The sequence below is a fragment of the Chlorocebus sabaeus genome, chromosome 22 (genome assembly GCF_047675955.1).
Source record: "Chlorocebus sabaeus isolate Y175 chromosome 22, mChlSab1.0.hap1, whole genome shotgun sequence".
In the NCBI taxonomy this organism is placed as follows: domain Eukaryota; kingdom Metazoa; phylum Chordata; class Mammalia; order Primates; family Cercopithecidae; genus Chlorocebus; species Chlorocebus sabaeus.
This window is the reverse complement of record NC_132925.1, coordinates 20,720,741-20,745,189: the sequence shown is the minus strand read 5'-3', so window position 1 is coordinate 20,745,189 and position 24,449 is coordinate 20,720,741. Positions and strand designations below refer to the sequence as shown.

General features: G+C 37.3%; 1 protein-coding gene across 33 annotated transcripts in view; it reads left to right on the top strand.

Moving 5' to 3' along the window:
• ABI3BP (ABI family member 3 binding protein) overlaps positions 1-24,449 on the top strand; it is a 244,085-nt gene that overhangs the window by 141,095 nt on the left and 78,541 nt on the right. For 15 of the 33 annotated variants that reach the window (XM_038002424.2, XM_007986002.3, XM_007986000.3 and 12 more), the window contains 18 exons: positions 1,312-1,377; positions 2,526-2,600; positions 3,139-3,213; positions 4,397-4,471; positions 5,599-5,670; positions 6,828-6,902; positions 11,248-11,289; positions 12,439-12,480; positions 13,137-13,229; positions 13,688-13,735; positions 14,827-14,889; positions 16,111-16,158; positions 17,622-17,681; positions 18,505-18,594; positions 20,145-20,177; positions 20,953-21,036; positions 22,699-22,755; positions 23,648-23,731. In XM_038002424.2, coding sequence (XP_037858352.2) covers positions 1,312-1,377; positions 2,526-2,600; positions 3,139-3,213; positions 4,397-4,471; positions 5,599-5,670; positions 6,828-6,902; positions 11,248-11,289; positions 12,439-12,480; positions 13,137-13,229; positions 13,688-13,735; positions 14,827-14,889; positions 16,111-16,158; positions 17,622-17,681; positions 18,505-18,594; positions 20,145-20,177; positions 20,953-21,036; positions 22,699-22,755; positions 23,648-23,731 — 1,182 coding nt within the window. Of the gene's footprint in view, positions 1-1,311; positions 1,378-2,525; positions 2,601-3,138; positions 3,214-4,396; positions 4,472-5,598; positions 5,671-6,827; positions 6,903-11,247; positions 11,290-12,438; positions 12,481-13,136; positions 13,230-13,687; positions 13,736-14,826; positions 14,890-15,007; positions 15,083-16,110; positions 16,159-17,621; positions 17,682-18,504; positions 18,595-20,144; positions 20,178-20,952; positions 21,037-22,698; positions 22,756-23,647; positions 23,732-24,449 lie in introns of all 33 variants that reach the window. The other 18 variants (XM_038002426.2, XM_038002421.2, XM_073009680.1 and 15 more) reach the window with 8 other exon arrangements.

Below are 24,449 nucleotides of genomic sequence, written 5' to 3'. Positions count from 1 at the left end.
TTTTAACTCACAATATTCTTGCTATTTTTGAGGATTTTGTGAAACAGTAGATTCATCTTCACACATTGCAATGTGTTTCCTGCCTCTTTAGTATGTAGTACAATATAAATGCTGTCTACTTTCAGAGGATGTCACATGGTCTGATATTATCTTTCTTACAGCTTCAACCAGCAATGGTTCAAAATCATTAAATTGCCAATGAATTACAAGTAACCCCAATGACTGTGTCTTCCTGTGAACTCCCTTTTTCTTGATTTCTGTGCTGCCATTTTGAATGAGCAAGAAAGGCAACATCTACCTCATAATAACTCATGCTTTCTCTATATGCCTCGTGACCATAGTAACAGCTCTTTGTATGTGAAAGAGAACACTTTGTTATGCTGTTTTTGCTTGCAGGTTCAACTCTTATGTGAACATGAAAATTGTCCCCATATTAAAATAATTCAATCTTTATGTTTAAGTTCATCCTACTTTCCCTCATATAGAATAGAAAATGTATCTTTAAACCCACCCAAACTCAAGAAAGGCTCATGGCTCCATGGAGAAGTACAGAGAGCTGCCTCTAGGTAACATGTCAGGAGGGGATGGTGCCAAAAGAGAATCCTGGTTTTAACCCTGCTGTTCCTGGTCCTGCTGAAGGAGAGGAAAATACACTGGATAGGACAATTTCTGACCACTGGCAGATGTCTTCATGCTGTAAACCTCAACTTCATTATCTAGAAAATGGAGATAACCTCTCATTATCTATAAAGTGGGGCTACTGCCTACCTCACCTCTTTCTCAGGGATGTTAAGAGGGTTCAATAAGTTGATGTATGAGAAAGTCTCTGCAAACTGTGAAGTGCTGTCCAAACATAAGATATCATAACAGTAACTTTTACTAAACTTTTACTATTGCTTAGTCTAGAAAGACTAAGACTTGGGCAAATCACCTCAATGGGACTGCTGTTTCCTTCTTTAGAAATCTCTCCCCGAACTGCCATCTGACTTTATTTATGTTTATACTCTTTGCAGCTCTTTGATTTACAGCTGGCACTGCATGATTATAAATACATAGTACTATGTTCTCATCACCCTGGAGGCCAGCATCAAGCCTCACTATATAAAATCCTGAATGACGAGTTTCGGTGATTGCTTACATGTTAGTGACAAGGCTGGCAGCCTGGAGCCAAAATGCACCAGCACCTACATAAAACTGTCCTTCAACCAGCATTACAACACGTCATGCAATCTTTCTAAATTAATCAAATTTAACCAAAACTAACCTCTCTTGTTTTGCCTTTTTTTTTTTTTTTTTTTTTTTTTTTTTAAGCAACTTACGATGTTTTCTCAAGCCCTACAACATCGGATGAGCCTGAGATATCAGAGTCCTACACAGGTATACCCGGCCTCTCAATTCTCTCTTTGGATCCCAGGTGTTCCAACACTTGGTGGTTCTTCCTTTAGTTTTTCGCAGAGTGGAAAACTGTGCCCTCTAGAGATCTGCATGGGAGAAATTTCCACCTGTGTCAGGGAGACGTATTCTACCCACTCCTCCCATAGAGTGATTAGTTCTTGACATCTCTCAGTAAATAAGCTCTGTCCCATAAGGGAGATGCAGAGAGATTTGGCTGCCACTGAGGAAAAGTAAGGTAGTAGCTTATCACTGTATTGTTCAGAATCATCATAAAAAGGTCTTTGAGTTGATAGAGGGTTTTGTCTAGAGCAGTAGTTCTCAAATGGGGGGTAATTTTCTACTCCCATCCCTTCCCCAGCATATTTGCTAATGTTGAGACATTTGTGGTTGTCACAACTTGGGGAAGCACTACTAGCATCTAGTGGGTAGAGATCGGGGGTGCTGCTGAACCCCTGCAGTACATGGGGTAGCCTCCCACAGCACAGATTATTTGACCCTAATTGTCAATAGTGCTAGCGTGAGAAATCTTACTGTAGAACAGTCACATAATTCATTTGACTGTAGCAGTTCAATTGGGTCTAATATTTGGCATTAATATTACTGACCCATCTATGGTGAGTTACCTCAGTCCGACAGCTCCTTTCAGCAAATGTTTATCAAACACCTACTAAACTGGGTACTGTAGGAGATTCAAAGGGAGTAAGACTGGCTTCTGACAGGTATAGATATATGTCTGATATTTTTGGATGTATAACATTATTTGTGTCATGGTAAATAAAGATGAATAAGTTTAAAGAGCAGAAAATGAAACAATGAAATAGAATGTCAGCGGTGGGTTCAGTTAGCATTTATGAAACAAAATGGAGGAAACCAGAAAAACCCATTGAAAACCAGTTGAATGTATAAAACACTGTTTAATCATGGTTTCTAATATTTAAAGTATGTATGTTTTTTAAAGTGAGCTCATCTTCAACTCCTAATGTATCACTAGTTTTAAAATGTGGGCCAGCAATCCCTCAAGTATTCTTGATATTTTCCCTCATATGAGGCATAATTTATTACTCACGAATTTGTATTTTATTCCTGGGGCCTTCTACTGCTTTTATAAATGTTGACATTTATTCCAACAGCAACAAGTGATCGTATTCTGGATTCTGTCCCACCTAAAACTTCTAGAACTCTTGAACAGCCAAGGGCAACACTGGGTAATGTTTTTAACAGAAAAATCATACTTTATTTTCCATCAAAAAAATTCATGTGAATGTCTTTCTTCCAAATGACCATTTCATTCCATCACATCTAATCATTTGTCTATCCTATTTCTTAATATACACATCTCTATATTTTTAAATACAGTCATCTTTTGTGTTCCATTTAGGGCTCTATTTTATTTTTTTGAGCTGTAATAGATAATATTTTCCCTATCCTTTTAGTTGTGAAAGCTTTGAAAACTGCATGGACGTCATCACCTGCACCATCTCACCTCACATGTGTGTGGCCTGTGTCACTTTACTTCCATGCATCAAGTCTGCCTGAAGTCACCTGCTGAACAAGCATCATTCCAGCCTTTTCCCTACTTTCAATCAGAATTGTATTCACTAGCTTTCAAGACTACATGCATTTTTCATCTTTACTCATGTACTTGTGGCATGTGCTTTATACCATCTAAAAGCATGTTAAAATTCCTCAAATACCTCATTTTAACTGGGATTATTCGATGGGATGGGGTGTTTGTGCTTTCAGCTCCAAGAGAAACACCATTTGTTCCTCAGAAACTGGAAATCTTTACCAGTCCAGAAATGCAGCCTACAACAGCTGGTAACTAATAACATTTATGTAGTTATATGCATTGATGAAACAGGTAATGTGATAAGTCATGTTGGTCATTTCAGAATTTTGTTTGTTTTTGCTAAATATTTCCCTCCAGTCTCTACCATGAAGTTTTTCAAAGAATCTGACTTATCTATCACACTTAGCCTTATGATTGTCCTTAAAGAATTTTCACAATCCTGACGTCTATATATTTTGAGGAATTGTTTCCTTCCAACTCTTCTTTCAACTTTGCCAGCTGGAAAATAGCAGCAGAATTATAGATAATTATTTCAAAATACATTCCTTCTACTTAGCACACCTAGGTACCATTTGATCAAAGTATTTTACCCAAAGTAGTGTAAGTATAGGGGGCACCCAGTAGGCTTTGCAGTCCTGGACAAGTTGAAGAAAGATGGGTAAAGAGAGGTAGCGCAACCTACATTTTATAATGGAAAATTATTGAAATAGCAAAGTTCATTAACTGTTGGTGAGGATAGTAAAGAGTTACAGAATTAAAGTTCTGGACCGGATGTGGTGCCTCACACCTACAGGTGTGGTGTCTGGGCCGGATGTGGTGCCTCACACCTCCCAGCACTTTGGGAGGTCAAGGCAGGCAGATCACAGGAGTTCAAGACCGGCATGGCCAACATGGTGAAACCCCATCTCTAGTAAAAATACAAAAATTAGCTGGACGTGGTGGTGCATGCCTATAGTCCCAGCTACTCAGGAGACCGAGGCACAAGAATTGCTTGGACTTGGGAAACCGAGGTTACAGTGAGCCAAGGTTGCACCACGCACTCCAGCCTGGGCAACAGAGTGAGACTCTGTGTCAACAACAAAGTAGTTCCAAATTTCCATTATTTGTGCTTCTCTCCTGCTATTCAATGTCATCCTTCTGAGTTCTTAATTGTACCTTGTGTTCTGAAATGCCTCAAAGGTGCTCACTTCTGATACATTGAACTGAACAATGTATATCTTCAATTCTCATGTAGAAATTTTATACCTTTTGTCCCAGTCCCTGCTTGTTTATTGAGCACCAACTATGTATAAAACAAGGTGTACTGGGCATTCTAGGGATAAAAGGAAATATGAAGCAGTTCTTGTACTTGAGGTTTGCAAATTTACAGGCACAACCTGATTGACCCCTGAAAAATATCATTTATCAAAGTGATATTAAATCTTCTTTCAGCTCCCCAGCAAACTACATCTATCCCTTCTACACCTAAACGACGCCCCCGGCCCAAACCGCCAAGAACCAAACCTGGTAAATGTCTCTTTATGCTTGTGTGATATGTAATGCCAGATAGACGATGTCCATCTTCTTATAGTAAGAAGGATAGCCAGGTGCAGTGGCTCACACCTGCAACTCCAGCATTTTGGGAGACCAAGGCAGGAAGATTACTTGAGGCCAGGAGTTTGAGACCAGCCTGAGCAAGATTGTGAGACCCCATCTCTGCAAAATGTTTAAAAAATTAGCCAGGCATGGTGTACTGCTTGAGCCCGGACGTTTGAGGCTGCAGCGGGCTATAATGGCACCACTGCACTCAAGCCTGGGCAACAGAGCAAAACCCGATCTCAAGAAAAAAAAGGATATATTTTATAGGTTAGTTTCTTTACAAAATTTGAGATTAACTAAAGATGAATAATTAATGATACAAAATAACAAAACTCAAATGTCTCCAAAAGGGGTTTACTGATAATTATATTTTTACATGTGAATTTTGGTAAAAACCTAGAAACAAGTCCAACTCATAGCAATACGGGGTGATACATGTAATTTGTTTTTTGGTGTGCATGTTTATTATAATGTTCATTAGGGTGATGGTTCTTATTTTGGTACCTACTCTGTTTCCAATTTTTCACCAGGGCAGTGGCTGAGTTAGAGAGGACATGACTTTGGTTTTCAAATAGATTATAACTTTGATAAGATAAAACATAAAAATGACAGCACAACATACGTTTGCATAACTTATTTCTGAGACTATAATATTTGTGTAAGTGCTCCAAGAAAGAAAGAGTTGAAGATGCAGACCCCAAAATACATGTAGGATTTAGAAGAAAAGGAAAAGGGAATAACATGTATTACAGCACAGAGTTTGGGTGGTACAGATGCCTATTAACCCTGGAGGTCAATTCTTCATTGTCAAACAGTATACTCAGAATCATGCTTTACCAACTGGGCTTTGCTCATTCCATTATAAGATAAATGTAATTTTGTATGATGTATACTGCTGTGACAGTTTAAAAATTCTTCCTCAAAACTTTTACTCATTGTATACTTTGACTACTAAATATGGCAGGATTTTAAACGGGTCATTTAGTTCCTCTTTAGAGGATATCTTTTTATTGTCTCTAGGATATTTCAATATTTTTTTTCCTTTCCATCACCAGAAAGAACCACAAGTGCTGGAACAATTACACCTAAAATTTCTAAAAGCCCTGAACCTACATGGACAACACTGGGTAATAATGATATGTCCTTAGTAGACGTATTGCTTCATTTCACCATCGAAAATCCAGTACCCCAGCTTTTATGTAATGTCTGTTAGCTATTAAGAGATTCAGAATGGCTCATTTGAACAGTGTGGCCCATCTCAGAGAGTGCACCAACTCCATGGCTATTGTGGTTGTGACTAGCTGGCCCGACAGTTAGTAGATCTGAACTCAGCCGTCAGATGTCATTCTGTGCCAGCCTTTGAACCATTGCTGCTTCCTTATCATCTATCCGGTCATTGTATTTGAAGTTGAATCTTGTATATAGTTCTCTTTTTCTTTTATTTTTTAGTAAGACTCTCAAGTTCAACTTGAGACTTCATTTGGAAAAACAACTTTTAATTATAATGTTAGTAGAATTACTTTATGCTTCAGATCATAGCATTATACCTATTGCTGAATTTTTTTTTAGAGTAGTTTTTTATTATTATTAAAATATGTTTAGGTAGACAGGCTCAAAGTGATAGATTCTGGAAATGTTAGGAGAAAAAGAAAAACACCACCTTAAAATTGTGTGCAGGAAGTTTAAATTTATTGTTGCGTCTTCAAAAGACATGCACATCCGCTACTGGTTTGAATGATTTTAGATTTTTTCCTTTTGATTACATAAGGCTGATAAAAAATAGAGCTGGTCTTAATACCTAGGTGAGGGGTTGGTAGGTGTAGCAAACCACCATGGCACAAGTGTACCTATGTAGCAAACCTGCACATCCTGCACGTACGTCGGTGAATATTAATTGTAAAACATGGTGGCTTTTTTCCCCTAGTGGTCAGACTTAGATGTGATTGAGAAATATGAAGTAAGGGTGCAAAATAATTAGACTGATTTTTTTAAATCATAGATTAAATAACTATCTTTACTTTGAATAGTTATTGTGACTATTTAGTAGCAATGCTATATTTGTTAGTTAAATATACTCCTGAAATGTTTTTTCTAAACAAAGTGAAAATTACTTCTCTGTGAATGGATCATGAAATATTCTTTTAATGGAGTATTTCCAAAATCTTCCAAGACAATGGTTCATTCCACTTAATGTATAGTTTATTTCTAGGTTTTCCTTCTGTGCTTTTAGACACTGAAAAATGCCTAAATATTGATTTATTATTTTGTTTCTTTATTTTTCCAGCTCCCAGTAAAACACAATTTATTTCTTTGAAACCTAAAATCTCTCTCAGCCCAGAAGTGACACACACCAAACCTGGTAATTACCCTAAACTTTTTTGAATATTCCAAAAGTGGGGATGAAAACAAGTTTTATGCAATTCTTTGGAGCAAGAATTTCTGATTTGTATTTTGATATTTGTTACATTTTTTCCATGAAAAGTGTAAGCATGCAATGAAATGATCTAATCATAAGTAGCCACTGCGATATCACAGCATTGCTCTGAGCAATGTTCACGAGCATCACAGAGAAAACACAGAAATGTAATGATGTGAATGATTGAGAACTCCCTTGTCTAGTATGGCAAAATAGTTTCCAATACCAATGTTGACTGGAATTCTAATCACATAAACAATAGCCTTTCAGCTGGAAAGGGGAGAAGTGTTTCTGTCTTCTAAGAACTCTGCATTATTTTAGAGTTACTCAGTTCTCAGGCTAGAAGACCAGAAAGACCTATATTTTCCTAATGCTCCAAGACTTCTAAATTGGAGCTGATTTCTGAACACTGACCTCTGTTTACCTCTTAGGAATTTTTAGTACTGTTTTCCTTAAAAAAAAAAAAAAAAAAAAAAAAAAAAGTCTCCTTTTGCAGGAGGGGATCATTCTACATATATAATAATTTAAGACATAAAGATTGTGGAACATATTGGATGACCAAGTCTTGGTGTTTTTTATCTATCTGTAATCCGTGTAGCAGTCTTAAATGCTGACTTATAAGATTGACTGCAGGGAACCTTGTCACCACTCAGTGTCATCATTATCTAAATTTTAAACCCTTAGCTCTAGGAAGAAAATATTTCTCACTAGAATGTTTAATGGATTTGGAACTTGCATTTTCATTAATGGCATGTTTACAAAGTAGGATTATTAAAGCAAGAGATTTTCTGCTAAAGTGGGCATGATTTATTTTTGCAATGAAATGGCTAAGGAAGAAAAATGTAACTGCTTAAAGAAAGAATTCTCATTACTCCCTGTAAAGAAGCAGTGAGATTTCCAGGTGTAGATGGAGACTGAAGGAAATTAGGGATTAGGCAAAGGGAGTGTAGTTGACACTGTGACCATGGATGAGGTCTCCAAGTCAGAGAAATGGAATGAAAAACCTCGCTCAGGTTTTTCGGAGAAAGAAGCGTAGCTAATAAAACTCAAAAGCCTTAATAGTGGTTTAAATCAAATAACTCTGACAGCTGTATGAGAGAAGGGTTTAATACATACTTATTTAAAAAACATGCTTAGAGAGCTTTGGGATAAAGTAGTAACTATGCTATATTTTGAACAGAGGACTATTACCAAAGAGATCATAAAATAGTACTGTTTGTTTGAGTCACCAAATTTAAATAAGGATTTCTCTCAAAGTAATTATTTCTGTTATTACAACATAAAGTTGGAAATCGTCAAAAAATTTCTCCAAACATTATTTACAGTTGATATATGACAGGTTACGTTATTCATTTCAGCGGTTTCTAAGAAAAGATTTCTGAGAGGAAATTCTTTAATACAAATGAGGGAGGAAGGTTACATTTTTATCATTGTAAGGTGTTTGAGCAAAAAGACTTCTTAATTTGACATTTCCTTTTAAAATGGGAAGAATTACTTGGAGGCTAATGTGTTTACATTCCTTTGATTTCTTAATCATCAAAGAAAATCCAGCTTTTCCTCTAACAGCAATGTAATGACTTCAGAATCCACCCCTAGGCCTGTGCCAACTCAAGTGGACCTTGAATGGTCCATAGCAACACAGGATGATGACTGGATCTCCGCAAACCATTGCTTTGGTTTTAGCTTCTTAAATTATATTTATCTTTATTTAGGGCAGACCACCTTTATAGCTGTCCTAAAGATGTCTGTTTCGAGCCAAGGTTCGGAAGAGCAAATAAACCACCCAGAGCTTTCTGAGGCCTTTCCCAGCCCTCTCCACACACTCTTCTATTTTTCTGTTTCACTTTCCATTACAGGCTCCTTTTCCCTTGGCTTTGCTTGCTGGTTAAATCAACGAGTAAAAATCCACATTGATTTGGGCTTGTTTTATAAGTACAATTCAGTGCATTTCTCAAAAACCATAGCCAGCTACCATATCTAACTTGTCTACCTCGTCCAGTAGGAATTGTTTCCTTCGTGGTTTAATCTTTAAGCTTCTAAATGGACTGAAAATAAGGGAGTGCCCCCAGTTACAGGTGTTTGTTTCACTTAACTGCCTTCCAAGTGGATAGAATTGTTAATTGTTCTCATTCCTAGCCACACATGTGACTCAGATTTGTCTTTGTTTTGTGCTGAGATGAGTGGCTTAGTCATTTACAGACCTCTCAGCTTTGTTATGGAACATTTTATACCTTTACCCATAATACCTTATGATTGTCAAATAGAAGAAAGTCGTATCAGAAGATATATTTATTTTTACTAAACATAGACCTTTACTGTTTTTATGTGCAATTGACTTTGAAGCTTAATTGATGGAGTTCTATCCCTATTTGGTCTCAAACTCAGGAACTCAAAAATGCAGATTTTTCCTTATAATTTTAAAAACAACATTCTTTAATTTTTGTGAAATCTAAAAGATGCAATGAGTAGCAAATTTTATTTTCTTCACACTTGTGGAAGGCAGCTTCGTACAATCAAAAACATGAATTACAATCTTGAAGTTTCAAAATTTTTGTTTGCTCTCTTCAGGTATGAATGCTTATTTGATATTTATTATATTTCATGTATTGATGTTTATTTTCTTCTTATCCTATAGCATCTGAGATATCTAGACCTATACACACACTCTTACACATACACACATACAATTCTGTTTCTCTTTCTCACACTCTCACATACACACTCTCTCTCTCTCCTTCTCCCACTTACTCTTTCTTCTCCCCTTCCCTCACTCTCTGTCACACGCACACATCCTCTCCCTCTTTCCATCCCTCCCTCCCTCTTTCCATCCCTCCCTCCCTCTCACATACACACACCCTTCCTCCTCCCTTCTGTCTTCTCTCATACAGACTCACTCACACACACACTCAGAATTTTTACTTTGTTATATGAACTTCAGTCTGACACATCACTACTGCTTTTGCCATTCATCTGTTACAGTCTCTTTCTGCACACGTTCTTGAGAAATCAGAATTCTGGGCTTTTAAAAACAACTTTAACCTGCTTCTTTTGCACCTAATTGGTACTCTTTAGCCTCAACACAAAAATTTTTTGATCACAGATATGTTAATGGATGATAATGCCTTTAAATAGCCCTTTATGCTATTATGCATTTCTTTTAGAAGAAATAAAAATTCGCTGCCTGCATTATTATATGTTTCCGTTGCTAAAAACTAGTTGATATATAGAACCAACTGTTGTTAGTTGCTACATAGAAACTATTGTTAAAGTTCTTTTTTAGTCACTGCATATTCTCAAAACCTGCCATACTCCCTTTTCAAGTAATATCAGAGATCATTCCTGATAAGTCTAATACTAGAAATGTATAAGTAGAAGAAGAATTTCAGCTCTATTAAGATGATCTATGAGTGCCATATTGATTAGTTTCTTTCTTTAAGAAAAAAAAGAGTCTTAACTTTTTATTTCCTTTCCAAAAATAATTCCTTTTAAAATTTCTCCTTGTTAAACAATTCTTTTTGTTCATAGAATAATAAGAAACCTATCGGGTCATCTTTTTTTTAAGCCCAAATATGTAACCAAACTAAATTCAGCGTGAAGTTTAATTTACTTATTGCTAGTTTGAATAAACATTGAAAAGTTTATCAGAGTATTTAGATACTGTTATTTAATTTAGCATTTTATGAAATCTGAAACTGCTTTTGGACTCATTGATTTATCAGTCCAAATGGGTTGAGTTTCATATGTGAACCAATTTGTTTACCAGCAATAGATACTAGTGAATACAGGGGGCATCATATGAACACTTGTGGTCGCTTTTGAACAGTAAGTTTAATTCTTATCTTTTTTGTGAGAGAACGTCAGGTCCAGCCATGCTGGAGATTGCAAACTGACAGCACAGACACAGTACCAGTGGTTAGTCTGTTGCCTTTTCCATTTCCTTGAATGAACCTGGCTGTCCTGCAAGAAACAAATAGCAGGTGACAGGACACTCTGAACAACCTCAGAGAGGCTACCCAGAATTCCCTCTAAGTTAGTATTTCCTCAGCACCAGAGGCAAACCAGAATATTGGGAAGTGACAGTAACAACTAAAGATCAACAACAAAAATGAGAATTCTCAATTCTTGTGGTTTGTAGAGAGGATGTGGAAGGTTGAACTTCACTGGCATAAGCCCGTAGAACTTAGTCATTCACCCAGGAGAGAACACTGTTTATAGTAAAGAACGTGTGACTTCTGTCTTAGATGGTGCTCTTCAGCATCGCTTTTGATGTTACTTGCTTTTATTGCAGTCCCAGAACCCCAGACTCTACTGCCATCACAGTCAACAATAGGTAATAAAGCTTTTTTAAATGACTGAAAACAAAGTATCTTTAACACTCTCCATGTTCAACTTTGGGGTTTTTTCTGTTTGTTTGGTTTTTTTTGTTTTTTTCTTCTCCAGATGAAGTTTCGCTCTTGTTTTGTTGCCCAGGCTGGAGTGCAGTGGCGTGATCTCAGCTTACTGCAACCTCTGCCTCCCAGATTCAAGCAATTCTCCTGCCTCAGCCTCCCAAGTGGCTGGGATTACAGGCCTGAGCCACTATACCCGGCTAATTTTTTATATTTTTAGTAGAGACGGGGGTTTTGCCATGTTGGCCAGGCTGGTCTCGAACTCCTGACCTCAGATGATCTACTCAGCTCAGCCTCTCAAAGTGCTGGGATTACAGGCATGAGCCACCGTGCCCAGCCTAATATTTCTTAATTTTCCTTCAGATCTTTTTCCAGCCATTTTTGCCCAGAGATATACTCGCAGCCTGTGCTTGACTTAGCAGTGGTTCTGAGACACCCGTGAAAGCAGTGCTAATTTTAATTTGATACATTTTTTATTCTCCTTCAATTACATTTGAGGAATACGCCCTGAACTTGTTCTAACCTGTTTATTGCCAGGGAGGACCCTGAATTTCATAGGACGTATTTATGTTTTCTCTTTTGGAGGTGTTTTTCTTACTGTCAGAACTCTAACTTTTGCAGATTTTCTTGAAAAGTGTCACAGTCTTTCCAGATCTAAATACCCTGATGTGTCACTAGGAAATCCACTCACAGAGAGAAATAAAAAACCAACCCCAATCTTTATAGCTTCCTTTTCTTCAAAAGAGGAAAAAAAAAAAGTGTTCTGGTGCCATCTTAGTCAATTACCCATATTTTCCTTCATAACATGAACTGCTGGTTACTTTATTACAGTCACATATTCCAAATGAGAATCATGCCTTTTTGTTCCATTTCTCTTTCCAAACTTAACTGACTGGCTACATTTTTTTGTTCGCTTTGTCGAAAACACAGGAATTTATTGAAGTGGAAAAGAAACTTTGTATGTGGATAAAAGTTTCACCATTTATATTTGCTCAACCTAGTAATTAAAAATTAAGCATATTCCATGTTTTAAATATATGTCATTTTTCCTTTGATCTTGATTCTTGGTGATTTTTTTCACATTGTCTTAGGGCCTGAAACACTGGAAACCAAACCTTCAACAACAACATTAGGTAATAGAGTTATTGAGTGGGTGACCTTCGTTTCCTCTTTTCCTGACTGCTGGTATCTGAGTTGACAGACTCACATTAATGAATTAATACGTTAATGTCCATTTGTGTGTGTGAGTGCGCTGTTCTTCAGAAAAAAAGTTCTATAGATATCGTTTATAAACTCTCATTTTTTAAAAGTTGCCTTTCTTGAAATAATGACTGAATTCAAAGCCTTCTGCATATATTGTTGATTTGTGGATTTGTTGATTTGTGGATATTGTAAATGAAAAATTTATCCGTTTACATCTTAGGCCAAATTTTAATTTTTATCCCAAATGGCTTTATAAAAGCAACATTTCTCATGTTCCTATTGAACATATGCCTTCAATATTTTTGAGTGACTATCTTCTCTAAGCTGTACAAAGTTTTGAGATTTTCCATCTCAAAATGAAAGAACAGAGAGATCTCTTGGACATTTATTTATTAATCTTTGACCAAAAAAAATTATTCAAGACCTCATTTAACTATGTAAACAATGATAGAAATTTGCAAAACCGATGGAAACATGTCCACAGTAAATCAAAGGGTTTAAATATGCTTCTAAGATGGATGTAATATTTATCATCAGTTTGTAAATCCACGCTTCTTGTATTAACTTGCTAATTTTCTTTCTTCAGCACCACGAAAGACCAAAAGACCAGGTCGTCGCCCCCGCCCCCGTCCCCGCCCTAAAACCACACCTAGTCCAGAAGTGCCCAAGTCCAAACCGGGTAAATGTGATATTCGGGTTCCAATTAACATAGAAAGTGGAATATGGCAGCTTCTGGTTTGATATCAGCTACTTGAGCAGCTGGGCTTTAGTGAACCAGTGGAATTGACTTTTATGACTGAGCATCTGTACTCACTTTCTATATTCATTTTATATATGTAATATTTCATATAATATGTTTATATTCGCAGTCATGCTTATTAGGTACACACAGCAGAAAACTGACCTATTAAGTGAATTATTAATGTAAGGCACTTTGAAATCTTATGATATACATTCATGGCAGATGAGGTGTGGGAAAGCAAGAAGGAGAAAGGAAAATGGGAAATGTAAAAGGGAAAATCACGTTCAGAAAAAATGCATCATTTAGCTAGAGTGTCCCAGTTTGAGGCATAATGTCTCCCTCCTCAAGATGCCACTTCTTGAAATATTTCATGTTTTTGGTGTTTGCTTCTGTAGCTCTGGAACCTGCCACGATACCACCGGAGCCCTTGGTGCCCACAACTGGTAATTCTACTCCCTCCACCCCAGCTGCTTTCACGGGTTGTAGCTTTTGCTTTCCCCACTCTCCATTACAGGCATGACCGCAGTTCCACCACCTCATCCAATTTCATCCCATGCTTTTCCTCGCCTTTCCTGTCTGGGTCTGAAGATCCTAAAGATAGGAGAGTTCTAAAACAATCCAGTGTGCTCATTTAGGGAAGGTCTGTGGTCTTGGACACAACTTCCTGGTTCTCTGCTGACCTTCTGTCTGCCCTATATGTTTCGTGGGGTTGAGAAAACCATCAACTCCTTCTCAGACAGGGACCTCTGTGCTCATCCTGAACTGAACAAATAGCAAAATGTTACTCCAGTGCCATGGTCAGCATTTCATTGCTTTGCTGATTCAACTTCTAAGACTTTCTTCTTTTTAAAAAGCTGCATGAAAAAATGGCTTCTTCGGCTTTTCTGTTTCTTTGAAAAATGTTTTTGAGTAGGTTTGGATCGCTAGAGGCACCAAGATTGTTCTTGATTGGAGTCCAATGTAAAACTAGTGATGGTCTTTGGAAGTTGACAACATTGAAAGGCCCAGGCTGGTTTTACTGTTTTTAGTACTAAAACTGTTTGATTATAATCATTTCATTATAGTTTCAAAATCTATCACGGCTTTCCTTTGGAAAATCCCAGACATCGGCAGCCATGTAACATTATTTCTCATGTGTAATTTCAAATGTTTATGGATTACTTCCAGATCGCCTCCTAAGAAATTAGATTTCTACCTTACTGTTTGTATACTGAAGAAAACCTTTTGATCAAAGACATGGAACTAATATACTTTGTCTATTTTGGAATTATTTGTATAGAAAAAACGTCTTATGACAGTCCTCATTACTTTTGCTCAAAAACACATTTTGAGCATTTAGTGATGATTTTTCCTTTCTGAAAAAACTAATTATGCTAGCGTGTAGTTAAAATAGACACCCTTTTCACCCTTCCCACACCCCAGAAATTTTTATAGATTCATTGAATTTGTAGTGTCTTTGTTCTGCATACTTGTCCTTAATTTTGACAGTCACAGCCATGACCCATTTTGCTAATTGTAGTACCTTTTTCTTTAGCCTCAAAACCATCTGAGAGACCTAAAACCACACCCAGACCAGATGCACCTCAAATTCAGCCTGGTAATCATTACTTTCAATGCCTTGATCTTATAAATAGGAAAATAATGTGTAAGTAACATTAATCTTCACATTCACAGCTCAGCTGTAACACTAATTATGGCACTCTAATTTTCTTCAGGTTCAAAACCACCAAAACAATTACTTCCTAAACCCCAAACCACAGCAGAACCAGACATGCCACCAACTAAATCCAGTAAACACAATTTCCAGTGCTTTAGCTTAACAGGATTTTCTTTGGAAACATCGCTGAAAATGTTTACAATCTGTCATATCATATAAATCATAGAAACCCAAATACCATAATTTTGTTCATTATCTTCTCCAAGTAGCCACACTGATGTTTTAAGTGCTAAATGAACAAGTCAATATGTAGGAAATTAGTAAATTTTATACCTGATTGACTGGCATTTCATTTTTGTAAAGCTTTTTTAGGCCTATTTTCTGAATTTGTAATGAACAGAAGCCTGAGTTTTCTGTATCTGAAACATTTTTGAAGGTGATTTTAGTAAGCACTGTTAATACACACGGAAGGCTGGCACTGTTCTTCATTTATAGGCACAACTCAAAAGAAGACTTGCTAATCAGGGATTAGCTTCCTCTAAAATACTCTATTGACATTTATTTTATTCTGTTTATTTATTTAGAGATGGAGTCTCACTCTGTCACACAGGTTAGAGTGCAGTGGTACAACTGGCTCACTGAAACCTCTGCCTCCCAGCTTCAAGTGATTCTCCTGCCTAAGCCTCCTCAGCAGCTGGGACTACAGGCACCTGCCACCACACCTGGCTAATTTTTGTATTTTAATAGAGATGGGGTTTCACTGTGTTAGCCAGGCTGGTCTCGAACTCCTGACCTCAGGTGATCCACCCGCCTCGGCCTCCCAAAGTGCTGGGATTACAGGCATGAGCCAACGTGCCCGACCAACATTTAAACAGTAACTATTAACTGAGTAATTTCCTACCATATAAGAAGATATTTATATTACAGTTCTCAGAATCCAACTGTGTTGAAGTTGAAAGTTTCTCCCAAGATTCCAATTAGTATAAAATTTTAATTTGCTAAGAAGCATCTCACATGATAAATTAACCTATCAGGAAGGCAATTTGTATTAACTTAGAATGAACTAGGCTCTCTGTCCTCTGAATTAAACACCAGTGAGCACCCAAAAGTTTAGACTTCCTTGCTTTTGTTACTTATATCTGTTTATTTTTTATGATGCAGTCTCTGAGCCTGTTGCATTTGAAACGGAAGCTCCCTCGATGACCATAGGTAATGATGCTTTCTTCCTTCTTGGACAATGTTTCTCTGAACTTGCCCCTCTCATCTCTTTTTTCATTAGCTACAGTATGCACAATTGTCATTCACCATTTTTTTTCATTTTTAAAGATTGTTTACTATTTCCAGCAGGGGCCTTTTTAACATCATTAGGCATGCTTCCGTCTGCTGCTCAGCTTGTAACACGTAATTGTTATTCTTTCTTCAATCACCTTCAGAGACATTCAGATTGCTTGAGTTACAGTCACTCTGTCTATATTCATTCTTCAAACCAGAAAATTTTTTGAAACCTCTGCTTCTGTGTGGGTGCAATTTATGGATGTGGGAGGGGAGCAATGAAAGAGCTGGCTGGAGTTTGTCCTCAATGTGTTTATAAGGAGCTCGTGATGGTACATAACTGTCTCTTTCTCGCAAAAGTCCTTTCTTCCTGTTCCACGTTATTCATATGCAAATTGATCTTTCTGTTGCTAAATTCATCTTGTGATGCAAAATTCCAAACAAAATAAGGATTCTCTGTTTTGTTTGAAGGCAATTAGTTATAAATATTGTTGTCATCCTGTTGTCCTGGCTTCCTCCATCTCTTCTGTTAAATATGCCTTTGGTTCTGAAGATGCTCTCAGTGGTGGCGTAAACCAACTTTCTGCTATGATGTCTTGAGCAGTAAGGGAAAGTCAGCCTCTCTATAAATGCCTAAAGAGTTTTTTGAGGATGAGATGTTTGAATGTTACATTTAGCCTTCCGGGTTTAGTGGAAGATAAATGGAGATGCTAATACCAGAGAGTTACAATTCTTGATTAATTTTATATCTATGTATAATCAATTTCAGAATGTTATAGAAATCCTTTTTATCTAAACATAAAAGTTGTATCATTACCTTTTAGACCTTTTTCTTAATTATCTGTTTTCTACTTGAATAATTATCTCCTAATTAGCCATTTGAAATAAATGAATAAGGCGGCAGACTAAGAAGCAATATCACATTTATCACAAATAAAAGGTACAAGACTTTTGCACAACTCTCACAGATCTCCAGTAAATAGACTGAGAAGATTTTTCTAAATCTCCTCACAACTACCACTCTCAAAGCAAATTAATAATGGTGGTGAAAACTTTTTAAATACCAGTGGAAGCTTTGATAACAAATTTTTAGAGTACTTTAAAATTGTATATTGGACAACTAAGATTTTCTTGGGTCCAGGTTTTTTATGTTGTTGGGATCAGATAATGAAATACAGAAAAATATTTTTCATTGCCCTTATAGGGATGCAAAGGGTGTGGATATTTTGTGAAATAAATGGATATGATAGTATGGCTAGTTAGGGGAAAACAAATAGTATTTTCCCAGAGTTCAGAAAATGCATTTAAGACATTAAAGGGTTAAGAAGATTCATTTTCAAACTAATTTTCTTTTTCTATATTTCTTAATCTCCATTGTTTATTGTATTGCTTTTGGTTAGTTCCCACCACAGACATTAAGCCTGTAACTGTGAGAACTGAGGCTCCCGTGACAACATTAGGTAATGACCTCTTATGTCTTTAAGTAGGAGTTTTTTCTGCTCATTGTCTAGTCTATTCCATCACTATTTGGGCTAAGGGTTTTTCTTTCATAAGATTTTCTCATCATCCTCTTGTCATTGAACTATATTCTTCATTTTGAATGTATTGAAAGTGCCTAAAACAAGTTACTTGGTTATAAGGCCATATGCCACTAGCGAACAGCGTCTGTGTCCCATTTTTCCCATATTATCCAGCTTTAATGCTTGACAGAGCCTGTGATTCTGCTCCAGTACTGTTCTATGTTAAAGCTGAATTTCAAATACAATTAGGAATGGCTGCCTGATAAATATCAATTGTAATTCTATGGGCATCTTACTTTCTGTTGTTTTAAGATATACAGAGAATTTTTATTATCTACCAACTATTTTAGAAAACAAAATGTGCTTATACTAATAACTTTTAATGGAATGTGTGTCTGAGCCAGGTAATATCTTAGTACACTCTCCCAAAAGCAGGTGGGCCTGGGTCCCTCTCTGATGTGATGTCTATATGCCTATGTCTGACTTCCCTTGACTCTGGGCCCTCTTTGAAAATCCTATACCAGCAACTAATAATAAAGTTGCAGTTTCTTTTTTTTAATTACATATATTCCATCTGTCTCAAAAGACCTGTCAGTAGACCAAAAATACATATTTTTGCATATAGATGATCAGAAGAAAATGCTAAACCAAAGAGACAAATTTCTCAAGACTTAGGAAAACTTTAGAAAAACTAGAACCATGTGTAATCCTTTCTTTGGTTTCTGGAGTCATAAGGCTACAATAACCAGTTTCCTTTCTTTAGCTCCAAAAACATCGCAACGAACAAGAACACGTCGTCCACGTCCCAAACATAAAACCACGCCACGCCCAGAGACACCGCAGACCAAACTAGGTAAATAATATGTGGTTCCTTGTCCCTGTGGCATCCCATTGGATGTGGCATGGGGGTGGCAGTTTCACATGCCACCTTATAACCTACTTGACCCTTGGGGTGAAGGCCGAAGTCATGGAAAGCAGCTGCTACCAACACAGTGCTCTGGTGATACCTGTGACTTCTCACTGCTTGTGTGAGGACCTTCTTGGTGCCTGCATATTTTATTTGCAACCAATGCTATCATGGTAAAGTTCACTTTTCAAGAGAATGATGGCCTGCGTATTTTATTTGCTTCTCTGACATTCCATTACATTTTTCTCTTTGATTCCTCAGCTCAGCAAAAACTGACCTGATTAGGTGTCTAGTTAGCATATTTAGTTCAACCTGTCACACATTTTGAACATTTGCATCTGTGAGGAATATTTTAGAAAAAAACAAATGACTTACCTGAGTTATAAGAGTGTGAGGAAAAGCAAATATGTATTAAATTTTACCAACTGTTAAGCACATCGTTAATTCTTAGAAAAGCAAAACATCTGTGGGCTGATAAGTGTAATGTGAACCTTTAGGGAGAACTCCATTTCTACAAAAAATTTAAGAAAAATTAGCCAGGTATGTGCACCTGTAGTCCTAACTACTTGGGTGACTGAGGTGGGAGGATCTCTTGAGCCCAGGAAGTCGAGACTGCAGTTGCTATAATTGCACCCTTGCACTCTAGCCCAGGCAGCAGAGCAAGAGCTCATCTTGTGGACCTTGAAATTTGTAGACCCTATAGTTTATTGGTGGATGGGTAGGAATCATATAAACAGAGGCAGGAAGGTGTCGTATGAGGGTGACATTGGAAGGATAGGAACTGTAAGTGCAACCTGATTGTAAGAAAGGCAAAGTTCTTTTAGTTGGACAGTAATGCTGCTTTTGATGGATCTACAAAGAGCACTTCGAATGCCTGACTTTGATGATTGGGTTTGAGCCAATTGGCTCCAGCATGCTCTCCTAACCTAGGGGTCAGGCCTTCTCTGTGCTGATAACAGAGAGATGCACTAAGTTTGATGGACTGAATGACCCTCTATATCTGGCTCTTTGTATGCCTTTGAATAGAAGTCTTGGTCTTTTTCCAAGGTGCACGCTCAACAAAGAAGAACATTATCTATTTTAATCACTCATCACTGTATCTGCTTAAACATATCAGTAATTGCATCATCACGAACTAGGGCTTTGTTTTCCAGTTTATAGTGTAACTATACTTTCACATTAGTTTTTCCTAATTTTTAAACATAACATTATTAGATATTGTAAGATTTTTCTAAGCAGGGTTTTCTACTGTATTATCAGATAATATAAAAATAAGAAAAACTGGTAGCTAACCATGTTACAGATGCTGAGGTTATATCTGTTTCATAAAAGCAAATAAATACGTACCCTCACTTGAGAACTTCAAAATGTTTGCTTTGTGGCTATAGAACCAATGCTATAATGGTAAAGTTCACTTTTCAAGAGAATGATGGCTTTTCTCGTGTGTTTAACATTTATTTCTGTTTAAAATTGCTTTTGATCATTTCTTGCTACAGACTTTGGACCTATTACTCCTGGGACATCTTCAGGTAATGACTCTCTATGTCCTTCAGCAAGTGCTTTTTCTTACTCATTGTCAGATTTCGTTATGGTGCTGTATAGGCAATAGTACCATCTTTTGTTGTCATCTCATTACAGTATTCATCTTAAAATATGGAAAGCTTTCTTTTTAACAGAAATATGCAAGGACTTAATTCAAGACAGCTATCTGCTCCATAGCCCAGTTTGAAATTGTGTCACGTCTGAGTCTCTGAACTATACTCTTAGAGCCAAGATCCAACTACAATTCCCCATATATTCCTTATTTAGAGCAGCAACACAGTATCAAATGATGATATTATGCAGTTTCTTTATGCACCTTTCTGTTTTTCAAGTTCTATATAATTTTTTTTTGCTTTATTGATGTTCCTGTGAATTTTATATACTTAGTCTAGTAAATTACCAAGTGGAAAATTTGTCCCAGTTATCTTAAATTATAAGTGAATAGTGTAGGGTTGGTTAGAACCTTTCTCACACCATTCAGAGTTAAGCAGTGATTTGGATTAGGGACACTTTCGAGAAAATAATGATAGTTTCTAATGTTTCTTTCTTAAACATAATTATATGTATAATTCTTGTCTCTGAAGAACTTTCAGTTATCAAAGAAAACCTATTAAGAATCTGAGGGAGAAAATTTCAAGCCAAAGTGACAAAGTTCTCTCAACTCAAACTCTAACAAGTATTTTAAAACTTAGAGTTATGTCATCCTATTCACAGTGAATGGAGCCATCAGCACCATATTAATCCTAAATTTTCTTCCTTCAGCTCCAACAACAACAAAAAGAACCCGTCGTCCACATCCCAAACCTAAAACCACGCCCCATCCAGAAGTACCTCAGACTAAACTGGGTAAATATGTAGTTTCTGTTTTATAGAATCCAAGCAGTCTACCATGATTGGGACTGTAAGTTCTATGTACACATAATCTATTGTGTCATGCCCTATATATCTCTTCAGAGTGAAAGCTACCGGTTAGTGAGGAGAACATGAATAGCTTAGCACCTCTTGCTTCCTTTGTAGGGATCTTCTCTGTTGATGATTATTTACTCTTCTCGCTCTTTTATTTCATTCCTGTCTTCAAGATAAAGCTGCTCAGTATTGAGCCAGCACAATCATTTAAATCAACTACTTTTATTAAGTCCCTTCTAATTCCCCAAAGCCATATTAGTCCATACATCAGAAGTGGGAAGAATGTTTTCTTTCCCAGTTTACACTGTAGTTGTAAACAAAAGTTCTTCATGCATAACCAGTTAGAAATGAATATGAGGCAGCATGTTTATGCAAATATAATTTCTTATATGGTATAAATGCCACCTCCTAGAAGCATGGCAAATATTTAGAGGAGGAAAATGTCCAGGATAATTAGAAACCAGCATAGAAACTGGATGAGTAGAGGGATGAGGGAACAGAGGCTGTTAAGCAGGGAATGTGTTGAAGCTGGCTCACCAGACAGGGGATAACTCGTTGATACCCTCCTGTTCAGTGATGAATTAAAGGGGGATGGGATGTCTGCTCTTGGGGGGCTGTGATGTCTACTCAAGAGCTTAAATTTGATCTAGGGGGGTTCAATGATTCCTACTTCTGCACAGGATCATGCTTTTTCTGTTCTTAGAACTGAAGATACCCAGCCCAATGATACCAAAAACTGAGAGTTGGTTCTTCAGCTACTTAAGTACAGCTGTGTTTACTACAGACTTAGTCTCTTAATGAGTATAGTCTCAGCTTCCTTTTGGCTGTTAGTATGTGTGGTGCACAAACTCTAGGGCAACCTCCCAATGATTCCCTGCTCCTGGGGTTAACACCTTTATATAATCCATCCTCTCCCTCTCTCCTTCTCTGTCCATCTCTCCCTCCCTGTCCGTCTCTCCCTCCCTGTCTCTCCCTTGTGCTAGCATGGCAGACACACTCCCAGCACATGCACCTATTCAACAGAGTGACACTCATCACCTTTGCCTTATTTTATTGGTTAAAAAGTTGTCAGGGATCCAGCACATACTCAAGGGGAAGAGATGACACAAAGGTGTTAACACCTGAGAAAGAAACCACTGGGGATCACCATAGGGACTCTCTGCTACACTGTGTTTGCTTTCAAATGTAAATGTTCTATCTGTCATTATTGATTACTGCTTATAATGAGTGGTCTTTGGTTTTTTGGCTTCCACAAAGTTCTAGTCTTTACCATATCTTTTTCTAAGAAAATGGCTAGCCAGATTTTCTAGTGTTCATTAGAATCAGATGGTTAACCAACAACAAGATCTTACTGTTGACCTCAGTGAGATGCTCAGCAAAATCCAAAGGCTGTTGCTGACTATCTTCTGAGTCAAATGAGTACCTGATTACAGTTTGGAGAAATATTCAAAGGAAAAAAAAATGCATCCACTTTCTTTTGAGTTATGATATTAAGAATTAATTTTGCAGCCTTAGAAATCTGATGTTCAGTGGTAAGATGAATGTTCTGACATTTCATGCATTCACAAAATCTCTTTGGTTTCTTTTATTACTTTTGATCAGTTCCTGCCACAATCCTCGAACCAGTTCTTAGAACTGAGGCTCCAGGGACAACAGTAGGTAATAGCACGTTATGTCCATCAACATCTGCCTCTCCTGCTCATTTCCAACCTATTCATCACCATCATAACCACAGCTTCTCTCACTTCACAAGGCTTCTGTGTCATCCTCTATCATTCAATTACTTCTTAAAATATATAAGAGTATTAAAACAATTTCTTGTTGGTAAGAGAGCCAAGCATGAACTTATGGTCGGTTTATATATCTGCAATGTGATGACTTTGAATTCCCCACATCTTCCTCCCACATAACATTTTAACCACATTCTTTGTTACTGAGTTTCAAATATAATCACTGGAGGCTGGGGGTGAAGGTGTCTGTCCCTGATCTGGGCTGAGTAAATCGGCATAGCTATTACGGTGTGACAGAGTTCTCTTGCAGATCTAAATTTCTACATTTTTACTGTCTGCATCATGATGATTTTTTTTTTCTTTTTTCTTTTTTCTTTTTTTTTCTTTTTTTTTTGGGGGGGGGGGGCATTCGGGGTAAGAATGTGTTCTTGTTTCAGTAAAGAGTAAAATTTTCCCAAGTAAAGAGTAAAATATGCCCAAGGCTGGTAAATTTAAATTATAAGCACCATCACAAATATAAAATCACCCTATATCTGCCCTCATCACTGCCATAACTCAGCAAGGTTTTAGAACTTGTTTTTCATTCAGGAATCCCTGTGAGAAGCTCCTTGAAATATCATCAGTAACCTCATATTTCTATGTGATTTTTGTTCTTCAGAAAAAACTACATGATAGAAAGAGACAGCTTATTGAAATAGGGGCAAATATTTCAAACCCAAAAGAAACATTTCTTGGAAGTCAAGAAATTATAACAAATATAATCTTATCCACAGCTTCTGGAACCAAACACATTGTATTAACCTGAAGTTTTCTTCCTTTAGCTCCCAAAGTGCCTCAACGAACTCGTCGTCCACATCCCAAACCTAAAACCACACCGAGTCCCGAAGAGCTTCAGACTGAACTGGGTAAATTTGTAGGTCATGCTTGAGGAATCCTAGCAGCCCACCCCAGTGGGACGCAAAGAGAATGAAGTAGCCAGGCAGGGTCAGCAGCTGGTTCCACATCAGACCAGGCAATGAGGAACAGGGCTGGGGAGATGATGTGGTAGCCAAATTCCTTATGCTTTTCTCTCAACGTCTATTTAATTCACTTCTCATTCAATTATCTTCATCCCTTCAACGTTGAATGTATGATAAAGTGAAACAGCTAGAGAAGGAGCATATGTTCGTGCAAGTGGGAGATTATTTCTTGGTAACTATAGGAGTCATGTAAGTCACAAATAAGGATCTAAGGCAGGAGTTGGCAAACATTTTCTAGACAGAGCCAGATAGTAAATTTCCTAGGCTTTCTGGGCCGTATAGTCCCTGTAGTATTTTCTTCCTCTTTTTTACAACCACTTAAAAACAGAAAAATCATTCTCAGGGGAAAATCATTCTGGGGGAAGAGTAATGGAGAAATTCAGAAAGGCAGGGAATGTATGGAAACAAGCCTGAGGAGGCAGTTTCTCTGACTGCCAGAGGCTGTCAGGCTTCTAGGTGTTGATGAGAACATTTCATTGAGGTGTCTGCAGCTAAGTGAGAAGGGGTCTTGAACGCTGGCCTGAGGAGTTTGGATTTTATGGAGGAATCATCTGCATCCCTGTGCAGTCAGGCTTTCTCTGGGTGTTGCCCAACTGTATACCAC